Source organism: Mesoplodon densirostris, chromosome 3 (assembly GCF_025265405.1).
Source record: "Mesoplodon densirostris isolate mMesDen1 chromosome 3, mMesDen1 primary haplotype, whole genome shotgun sequence".
In the NCBI taxonomy this organism is placed as follows: Eukaryota; Metazoa; Chordata; class Mammalia; order Artiodactyla; family Ziphiidae; genus Mesoplodon; species Mesoplodon densirostris.
In genome coordinates this window covers 130333136-130344662 of record NC_082663.1, presented here as the reverse complement: position 1 = coordinate 130344662, position 11527 = coordinate 130333136, and the positions used below count along the sequence as shown (strand labels likewise).

The following is an 11527-nucleotide window of genomic DNA, read 5'->3' as shown; positions in this document are numbered from 1 at the left end:
GAGCAACTGGGCCCGTGAGCCACAACTACTGAGCCTGCGCATCTGGAGCCTGTGCTCCGCAACGAGAGGCCGCGACAGTGAGAGGCCCGCACACTGCAATGAAGAGTGGCCCCCGCTCGCCGCAACTGGAGAAAGCCCTCGCGCAGCAACAAAGACCCAACACAGCCCCCCCCAAAAAATAAATAAATAAATTTATGGGGGGGAAAAAAAAGAAACTGAATTGCCATTGCCATCCGGATTTATTGCTTGAAACACAAAAAAAGCTCCTGATGTGTTTTGCTAAAAAAAAAAAAAGATGAGTGGGGGCTGCACGATGAAACGCCATCGGCTTCCAGAGCACACCAGCAGCACCTGTACCACCAGCCAGCTTGGGGGTGAAGGCCAATGTTTCACAGGTTTATTGAGGATTATGGCCTCTGGAATTAGGCACTTGTGTGTGAACCCTGGCTCTGCCTTGAGTGACACATGGCTCCTTTCTATTTTCCAGTGTTCTTGTTGGCAAAACAGGGATACAGAAAGCTCTTACATCACAGAGATGTTGCGATGATCAAAGGAGATTACACAGGCACTTAACTAGACTCCTGGTGTACAACAGGCACATAATACCATTAATATTATTCATCACTAGTATATATCTTGTTGCTTATGGAAAGTGCATTGTTAACTCGTTAGTCATCGAATGTATTTTGATGGATTGTCTTCCCCGCTGCGGGGCTCCAGCCGGAGGTCCTGGGCATTGAGACAGCGATCCAGGGCACATCTGTTACCTCACTGATCCCTATGAGAGACTCACACTAGACACGGGGGTTTCAGTTCTAACTTCACTTCATAAAGCAGAAATGTAGTTAAATTGCTCTAAGGAAGGCATCACAGTGGTGAGAGGCCAGAACGTCTGTATTGGCCGGAGTCCAATACAGCCTTTTTACCCTCCAGATGGATTGTCTGAATCGATCACTGCTTCTTTGGCTGAGCACCAGACGAAAGCAGTGGGCTGCATTTAGAGGCCAGGCTTTATGAGAAACACCTACTTCTTAACTGGAATACCACTCCATGCAGTAAAGGGAGAGGCATGCTGGGAGCCGGGATTTAGCAGGGGAGGAGCAGGGTCACATCACCTGTCTTACACTCACTCTGCAGCTGTGCTGTCCGATAACGCCGCGGTCACTAGCTATCTAAATCTAAATGAATTCAGTTCCCCAATCACACTGGCCACATTGCAAGGACTCAACTGCCACCTGTGCCTAGTGGCTACTGTCCTGGAGAGCACACCCAGAACACTCCCATCACACAGACCGCCTAGTGTCTAGTAGACAGCACTGGGAAGCATCCACTCACTGAGCTGAATTTCCCTCCGCTCCACGGGTACAGAACTCCACAACATTATTATGGTTGCTGTGGAAGGAAAGGTCCGAAGAATTTAAATGATAGAAAGTGACAGAGCTGGGACAGAGTCCAGGACCTCAAGCCCCTGCTACAGTCACATCATAGACCTGATGATCAAGAAAATACAGAATGGGACTTCCCTGGTGGTGCAGTGGTTAAGAATCTGCCTGCCAATGCAGGGGACACGGGTTCGAGTCCTGGTCTGGGAAGATCCCACATGCCACAGAGCAACTAAGCCCATGTGCCATGACTACTGAGCCTGCGCTCTAGAGCCCGCAAGCCACAACTACTGAGCCCAAGCACCACAACTACTGAAGCCCACGCGCTCTAGGGCCCGCATATTGCAACCACTGAGCCTGCGTGCTGCAACTACTGAAGCCCGTGCACCTAGAGCCTGTGCTCCGCAACAAGAGAAGCCACCGCAGTGAGAAGCCCGCGCACCGCAATGAAGTAGCCCCCGCTCAGTGCAACTAGAGAAAGCCCATGCACAGCAACGAAGACCCAATGCAGCCAACAAAGAAAATACAGAATGATACATTCAGCAGGAGGGAGAACAGGGGATCTGGCTGATCGGCGGAAAGATCCTGTCTGTGAAGAACTGGGGGAGTCTGATATCAGGTTAGCTTTCCCAGGGATGCACCACAATCGTGTGGTAGAGAATCCGGGAAAGGTCAGCCCTGACCTCTCTCTGCTTTGTAGAGGACACCAGACAAGGATTTTGAAGCTTGGATAACAAAAGGGGGTGCAAGGAAAATGAGTTTCAGATCTGCCTCTGCCGCCCAGGGTTTTATAGCCCTGGGGCAATCCCTTCCTCTTTCTTTCTTCTATATTCAACCATCATGGCAATTATCCATGAATACCCTCACTGTTCTGAAGGCTTCAGAAAGTCTAAAAAAAGGATAAGCTTTTAACTTGCTCTGCAAGTTAATAATAGTCTGTTTCAGCCTTTAGTTATTTCTAAATAGAGTTGGTGATGTCCCTCAAACCTTCAGGGTTGAATATGGAGGAAAGTTGGAAGTGAAGTGTCTGTAGGCTGATGACAAAATGGCATTCTCATCATGGATAACCTGACGCTCAACAAATGCTGATCTGCTGTGTGACCTGGAATAAGACACTTGCCCTCTCTGGGGTCTGGGTCTCTCTCTGCCTAATGTTTAACCACACAGTGGTGGCTCCAGGTGTTCCAGTTTGGGTGAGCAGTGGGGTGGAAACAGCTGAGGCAGCCATCAGACCTAAGCCTGGGTGTGGTTAAGGGTCTGGATTCAGAACCTAGGCTCCAATCCACCAATGACCAGCCAGTTTCTTAACCTGTTTAAGACTCATCTCCCAGTACTGCTAAAAAGGGATGGTCAAATGAGATCATTCACGTAAAGAACTTAGAGTACTACACACATAACAAGTGCTTCATACATGTTAGCTAATAGCATCACCCGTCTCTGCTCAGTAGTAGGCTGTGTGTGACCTGGGGGGAAATCAGTTCCCATTCTGAGCCTCAGTTCATTTACCCATGAAGTATGGTGATTGTATTAATATTGGATGATCACTCAAGTCACACTCGACTCTGAAATTTTAAGGAACTGTGCAATGCAGATTTAGTCACGTAGGAATGTGTTCTGGGATATGTCCCTCAATTCACCGTCAACTGGGAAGCAACGTGCGCTGCTCCAGAGTGGCAGAGCAGAGAGACGGGATTCCCCTCTAAGAACACATGGTTGGGCCGAAAACGTAGCTTCTAGCCTGCCTGCTTTTGTACTGTTAAAGGAAGTGTGAGTTACTCCTCCTGGTCCCCAGGATGCTCCAGCCCACTCAAGAGAAGGGAGGGTTTTAGCAGAGACAATGAGCCCCTGGAGGAGATAAGTCAGAGGATCCGACCAGCCCTTCCAGCTCTGACAGTCTGTCCTCTCCCTTCCCTCTCTCGTATTAGCCTGGAGGACAGATGGGTACTTCATGATACGAGTTAAGTGAAGTCACTCGTGCTCCACTCTGATAAGAATTAAGTGAAAACAGAAACAGAAGCTTGTGAGATCAGCATCTTTTCTGATTGGATGGAGATGTTCCATTTCATCATGACTTTAAAAAGCAATCTAAACACTTGTTCTTGTTTTTACTACAACAGATATACAAGATAAGTATGTTTAGCAAAAATATCCTTAAGAGAAATCTTTTTAAAAGGGCAAAACTTTTCTTTTAAAGCCAGGACCACAGGGTTGCAAACGGAGCACTGTCTTCCTGTCCTAGCTGGACTGGATATTTAGCTGAACCAAAATACAGCCTGACATTGGAGAAAGATAATGGGGGAAGAAGGCGGGAAGAGTGAGCCTCCCACTAATACACTGGGGGAAGAGGGAGAGAAAGGGACCCAAACTGAGGGCTCACTAGCCAAGGCATCTGTTTACCGCAAGGTAAAATGTGGCAAACTAGTTTTCACTAATTCCAGAGATGGGAATCAGTACTTGGGAAAGATACAGGAGCAACTAAAACCTCTTCTAGCACTGAATGTCTTTACTCCATGAGTTATAATAAAGCCCTCTAGAAAGAGAAACTCAAGAAGGCAGAGATCTCAGGAAGCAGCCAACTGGGAATACCCTATCCCTACTCCCCCACGAAAAGAGCACCCCATGCAAAGAGGAAGACCACAAACTCCCAACTGGCAGTTGCCAGACCTCTGCATTAGCCTAGCTGTGGCATGAACAGAAAGGGGGCCCTGAGGACAACCAGACCACATGATTAGTGAAGAGGGCTCCAGTGGTATTACAAAACATCTTCCCTTTGGGTTAAGAAACACTGAAAATGTGATTTTAACTGCTGAAGCAGCAGGAGGCCAATGGCCATGTTCAGAGAAGGAACTGATTGGGATTCTGGAGCCTGTGGTTGTAGACCAGCAGCAGACAGAGTTGGCTTATGCACAAGAGGAGAGAAAGCACTTTAGAGACAAACACGCACTGACAGAAATCCCTTGGACACTTACAGCTCCTGTGTCCAGAAGTGCTTACTGCTATTTATTATGATCAACGCTGGTGAGGCCCACCTGTGTGACTCTTAAATTGCTAGAAATCTGCCTTTAAAATTAATAGCAATATGGGGAGGGGGAAGGGTAAGCTGTGACAAAGTGAAAGAGCGGCATGGACATATATACACTACCAAACGTAAGGTAGATAGCTAGTGGGAAGCAGCCGCATAGCACAGGGACATCAGCTCGGTTCTTTGTGACTGCCTGGAGGGGTGGGATAGGGAGGGTGGGAGGGAGACGCAAAAGGGAGGGGATATGGGAACATATGTATATGTATAACTGATTAAATTTGTAAAATAAAAATAAATAAATTTAAAAAATAAATAAATAAATAAATAAATAAATAAAATAAAATTAATAGCAGCCTTGGACAGGATATACAATTTCATTTAGTGGGAGTATAAATTTTAAAAATAATACAAAAGCACGGGAAACAACTTACATGTCCAACATTAATGGAATAGTTTAGTAAATACAATTCATCAATAAAATGGAATACCATGCAGTCATAAAAATATTTATGAAGGATATGTATATTCATGATGTAATTTTAAACAAAATGCAAAGGGGAAAGTTATATGTACACTAGGATTGCAACTTTTTGTAAAAAGCGCCCATGACGGACTTCCCTAGTGGCGCAGTGGTTAAGAATCCACCTGCCAATGCAGGGGACACAGGTTCGAGCCCTGGTCCGGGAAGATCCCACATGCCACAGAGCAACTAAGCCCGTGCACCATAACTACTAAGCCTGTGCTCTAGAGCCTGCGAGCCACAACTACTGAGCCCACGTGCTGCAACTACTGAAGCCCGTGCGCCCAGAGCCGGTTCTCCACAAGAGAAGCCACTGCAATGAGAAGCCTGCGCACCACAACAAAGAGCAGCCCCCACTCGCCGCAACTGGAGAAAGCCCACGTGCAGTAATGAAGACCCAACGCAGCCAAAAATAAATAAAATTTTAAAAAAGAAAAAAAAAGCGCCCATGAGGATTAACACAGAAGATAAAATGCAAGAAAAATTATTTTAAGTCACTGGGATATTGAGTCATTTTTACTTACTCCAGATCTAGACAGTCTTCACGTGTTTTTACATTAACTTTCTTTTTTCGAGCAATACTTTGGTAGAAATTTAAAATCAGGCTCAAAGTAGTTGTGCAGCATCACAGAATTTTAGACATGAGGCGATCAGATACACTTTATATCTTACAGATGAAGAAGCTGAAGCCTTGCGACCGTCCCCGCAGTGGGGACAGGGGGCACGGTGTACAGGTATTAATGCTGCTGCCCTTTTTCTTTATAGCTGCAAGACTGAGACGTGTGAAAGGCCAAAAGGCATTGAAAAACCGCTTTGTTTGGACCTGGAAGCTTCATGCTCTAAAGGGTCTGGCTGCTTGGAATGTTTTACATTCTAGTCTAAACAGGCTTCTTAATTGAGATGGTTTTGTTGTTATTCTATCTTCAATAACAGGTTTGTGACATTCTCATACCTAACTGAAATAAAATGCTTCAAGTGGCAAATGCCACAGAGAATCAGTTCGAACCACTGAAGGACAGGTTAGGGTCTCAAGGAATCCAAAGAAACTACTCTTCGTACAGCCCTGGTTGCCCTCAGGTGGAGCCAGCCTCTTCCGGCCTCTTGTTCTACACAAGTTCTGTACATAAGGTGGCCTGCTAAGTCTGCATGTCCAAACATACAGGCTGGAAGTAACTACTGTCCCACATGAAATCATAAGAAAATGAGCACCAGTCTCTGACGTGTGTTATTTTCCTTTCCTCTCCTCTCCAACAGTGTGAAATTAAGCATCAAAAAGTAGACACAGGGCTTCCCTGGTGGCACAGTGGTTAAGAATCCGCCTGCCAATGCAGGGAACACGGGTTCGATCCCTGGTACGGTAAGATCCCATATGCTGCAGAGTAATTAAGCCCGTGCACCACAACTACTGAGCCTGCGCTCTAGAGCCCATGAGCCACAACTCCTGAGCCCACGAGCCACAACTACTGAAGCCCACGCGCCTAGAGCCCAAGCTCTGTGACGAGAGAAGCCACCACAATGAGAAGCCCGCGCACCGCAATGAAGAGTAGCCCCCGCTCGCCGTAACTAGAGAAAGCCCACGTGCAGCAGTGAAGACCCAACACAGCCAAAATTAAATAAATAAATAAATCTATTTTTTAAAAAAAGTAGACACAGCCATCTTTGGTGGATGGGGAAGAGTGGTGAGAAGGTTGAATTCCAAGTGGAAAAAAAAAATGAGGCTGGACCAAATGCTCCTGCTTTCCTTGGGGACGAGGGTGAGGAAGAGGAGAGAAAGTTGAGAAAATGACAAGAAAATACCCAAAATAGCAAAAATTTGAGCTGCCATTAAAATTTATAGGTATAATTGAAAACAATCAGTTATATCAAAGATCTAAAATCATATACCAATTAACCTTCTGCAAAAGGATCTGAAGGTACAGAGAAACAAAAACAAATGAACTCAGATAAATGCAATTAAGTTGGTGCTACAGTAAAATGCCTCTCCTGAATCCCACAATTACTTCACAGTCTCCAGGGAAAGCAAGAGAAGCCTAGGGCTGGGAGATGAAGGGGTTGCCCCCTTTAATAGGATGACAATGTAAGGCTAAGTTACAAGCGACCACAGAAGAAGGGAAAAACAACCCAATGTGCTTGAAGATCAAAAGCGGCTCATGTCATCTGAGAGTCACGCTGTAGAAGGGAGGTGAGACCCACAGACAGTGCCAGGAAAAGCAAAGCGAAAACCAAGAGGCATCTAAGGATAGTATGAGGTCTGTGAATCAGAGACTGCTGGATCCTGCGGGGCGCAGCAGAGAGGAACCTGGCAGGAAGCGCGACATATGGTAGCGGAGACTAAGCCAGGCTTGAGAAGAAAATGGGGCGGTGAGAGGAGTCAGGGCCAGCTCAGTGCCCCAGCTCTTCCGGCAGGGACAGCACATTGTACCCAGACAGACCTACCTTCTCTCAAGGAACCACTCTGAAACAAAGCCCATTATTTGAGCTATCCCTATCCTTTCTTCCAAAGCCCCTTGGATTCAAGAATCAGGGCCCTGAGAGTTGACATTATGAACACTTTTCACGTGGAAGCTGTCTCCTACACACTCAGAGCTAATCCATCCATAGAGGAAACATACATATTTGATCAAAGCCTCCAGAGTTGCCAGCAGGAGACAGGAGTAAAATCTAGAAGAGTCCAAGCATCCCATTTATCACACATTAAGGCAATTTACTGGAAAAGCAAGCTATATCACATTCCTTCCTTTCAGTCGCTTTGGGGCAGCAGTGGCCTGCAGACAGTGGGTTGTTTCTCTAGGCTGGTCTAGGAGAGAGCTGGAAGGGCTACCAAATAAAGGCTACAAGAAGTCAGATTCTTGGTTGCCATCAGCTCTCTGGGGCTGGGGAATCCAAGGTACCCACGATCCTACCCAGGTCCACCCTATAAGAAATCTTCAGCAGGAGAGCTGCCCAAGATTAAGGTCAAGGGACAGTCTTTAGTTCCTCAGCTCCAGTGAGTTTTTTCCATGCAGATCCAGGATGCTGAGCTTCCACCCACTGTCCTAGAAGTAATATCAGTAAGACAACTGCAGGTGGCTTGAGGAGGTCCATTCCAGGATGGGCACTAGTCTGATCCCCACATTTGCTTGGGTAAGGATGGACAGCCTCTTCCCTGTCCTCCTCTTGCTAACAGTTAACCAATAAAGTCATTTCTGACTTTCCATACTATGAGTGCATGCTAGACAACATTCACATCATTCATCCCTAAAACATTCCATTCTGGTCTAATTAAAAAATCACATAGACCTATCTTTACTCCAGAGACAGAGGCTTGGACTGGATAATTTAAAGGAAGTCCCAGGGAAGTCTCAATATAATAAGGAAAGACGTTTCTTTTCCAAAAAAGAAAAAAAGAAAAAAAAAAAAAAACTTAAACACAGCCAAAAAGAGAAATCTATGATTCAAGCATTCAATTTGGAAAGAAACTGCTAATTGCCTAGAAATTTAAATTAGATATCACAGACCAATTTATTCAAGGATTCTCTATTCTATCAATTCACAGAATCTTCCAAAAAAAAAGAATTTATTTTTATTTTTGAACTTATACCAGTTTTAACCAAGAGCGAATAGGGTGATATCTCGTCTCTCAACTCATGCTCCTGGGTGTGTGGTCAGGGAAGAGGAATAAAACACAAAGTGATAAGTCACACACCTAGGTTAATCAACAGAAATTTTCTAAGAAACATATTTTAGTTAAGACCACCATCCAAAAGTGTCTAGAATAGTATCAAAGCAGTCTCAAAATGAAATCCAAGGAATAGACTGTCACATTGGAAACACAATTATTTGAAAAAACAAACAAACATACACCTGCTATCAAAGTAACCTATAGTACTCATTATGCATATGGGTTAAATGGCTCTTTTAAACTTTTGTCATATTTCATACGGAATAGTAATAGCACATGTTTAGCATGAGTTATGATCATTACCATTGCATTTTAGGCCATATCTATAAATAAAGCACCGTTTCCATTCCCGTGTCCTTTAGAGCACATCTATATTCAATTCACTCCCTTCATGGATGTGCCTCAACTCTGAAGCTGACACTGCACCCCAAGTTCTCTGCTCACACAGCACTGGCCATTTCACTGAGATACAAGTTCTCTCTCATGAAAGGCCTGGGGACTCGATGCCCTCTGGAAGAAAGAAAACAGACAAGGCAATGATCTTGTCCTCTACTCACACGTCAGGCAGACCAGCATGGTGCGCACGGACAGGTCTATCACCAGCTTGCAATGCTCAGGCGCACGGGCCACGAAGAAGGGGATGATGATCTCGGCCGGGACATAGAACTGGAGGGCATAGGTGAAGAAGATGCCGATGGAATAGAGCAGCTTAACTGACTGGTACAGCCTGCAGAGAGAGCCGAGACACGTTCAGAGCCGGCTCTGCACACTCATACACCAGCAATGAGAGTGCAAAACAGTCCCAAGGTGATTTGGCCATATCTCTCCAAGTTATAAGCACATGTGTCCTTTGGACAAGCAATTTCAGGTCTAGGGATTTATCTTGTAGATACACTTACACATGCGCACATAAACTTACATAAAAAATATGTCGTTGCAGCATTATTTAAGTCTGAAAGACTGAAAAGCATTTAAATGTTAATCAGTGGGGAATTGGTTAAATAGATCATGGCACCCCCATATAACTGTTAAAAAGTAGGAGATAAAACTCCAGGCGCTGATATGGTATGAGCTCCACGATATATGAGGAAGTGAAAAAAGCATGAAGCAGAACAGTGTCAACAGTATGGTACCAACTGTCTAAAAAAGGAAAAAGAGGGAAAAACACTCCCCTTCACACACACATACATGTGACATTCTTACATACACCAAACATCTTCAGGAGGAAACATAAGAAACTGGTAATATGGTTGTCCCTGAAATGGAAAATTGTAAAACTGGGGTCCTGGAGAGGCAAGTGGAAACTTAACATTTTCTGTATGCCCTTTGAACATTTGGAGTCTTTTCCACAGGCATATATCCTTTCAAAAATAAAAACAATTAAAAATACAATGTGGAGGAGCTTCAAGATGGCAGAAGAGTAAGACGCGGAGATCACCTCCCTCTCCACAAATACGTCAGAAATACATCTACACGTGGAACAACTCCTACAGAACATCTACTGAACGCTGGCAGAAGACCTCAGACTTCCCAAAAGGCAAGAAACTCCCCACGTACCTGGGTAAGGCAAAAGAAAAAAGAGACAAAAGAATAGGGACAGGACCTGTACCTCTGGGAGGGAGCTGTGAAGGAGGAAAGGTTTCCACACACTAGGAAGCTTCGGAGCCACGGAAGAGAGCACAAGCAACAGGGGTGCGGAGGGCAAAGCGGAGAGATTCCCGCACAGACCATCGGTGCTGACCAGCGCTCACCAGCCCGAGAGGCTTGTCTGCTCGCCCGCCCGGGAGGGCAGGGGCTGGGAGCTGAAGCTCGGGCTTTGGAGTGCAGGGAGAGGACTGGCGGCGTGAACACAGCCTGAAGGGGTTAGTGAACAACGGCTAGCCGGGAGGGAGACCAGGGAAAGGTCTGGAACTGCCTAACACGCAAGTGGCTTTTTCTTCCCTCAGTTTCCTGGTGCAGGAGGAGAGGGGATTAAGAGCACTGCTTAAAGGAGCTCCAGAGACGGGTGCAAGCCGCGGCTACCAGCGCGGACCCCAGAGACGGGCATGAGATGCTAAGGCTGCTGCTGCAGCCACCAAGAAGCCTATGTGCGAGCACAGGTCACTATCCACACCTCCCCTTCCGGGAACCTGTGCAGCCCGCCAGTGCCAGGGTCCCGGGATCCAGGGAAAACTTCCCCGGGAGAACACACGGCGCACCTCAGGCTTCTGCAACGTCACGGCAGGCTCTGCCGCCGCAGGCTCGCCCCGCATCCGTACCCCTCCCTCCCTCCGGCCTGAGTGAGCCAGAGCCCCCGAAGCAGCGGCTCCTTTAACCCCGTCCTGTCTGAGTGAAGAACAGACGCACTTAGGCGACCTACACGCAGAGGCGGGGCCAAATCCAAAGCTGAGCCACAGCTGTGAGCACAAAGAAGAGAAAGGGAAATCTCTCCCAGCAGCCTCAGGAGCAGCAGATTAAATCTCCACAATCAACTTGATGTACCCTGCATCTGTGGAATACCTGAATAGACAACAAATCATACCAAATTGAGGAGGTGGACTTTGAGAGCAAGATTTATTACTTTTCCCCCTTTTCCTCTTTTTGTGAGTGTGTATGTGTATGCTTCTGTGTGTGATTTTGTCTGTATAGCTTTGCTTTTACCATTTGTCCTAGGGTTCTGTCTGTGCGTTTTTTTTTTCTTACTTTTAAAAAATTTTTTCTTAATAATTTTTTATTTTAATAACTTTATTTTACTTTATTTTATTTTATTTTATCTTCTTTCTATCTTTCTTTCTACTTTTTCTCCCTTTTATTCTGAGCCGTGTGGATGAAAGGTTCTTGGTGCTCCAGCCAGGAGTCAGTGCTGTGCCTCTGAGGTGGGAGAGCCAACTTCAGGACACTGGTCCACAAGAGACCTCCAAGCTCCACGTAATATCAAATGGCAAAAATCTCCCAGAGATCTC

General features: G+C 45.9%; 1 protein-coding gene across 4 annotated transcripts in view; it reads right to left on the bottom strand.

The window, feature by feature from the left end:
• SLC36A1 (solute carrier family 36 member 1) overlaps positions 1-11527 on the bottom strand; it is a 96395-nt gene that overhangs the window by 44280 nt on the left and 40588 nt on the right. For all 4 annotated transcript variants that reach the window (XM_060093690.1, XM_060093687.1, XM_060093688.1 and 1 more), the window contains exon 10: positions 9143-9312. In XM_060093690.1, the coding sequence (XP_059949673.1) occupies positions 9143-9312 (170 nt within the window). The remainder of the gene's footprint in view (positions 1-9142; positions 9313-11527) is intronic.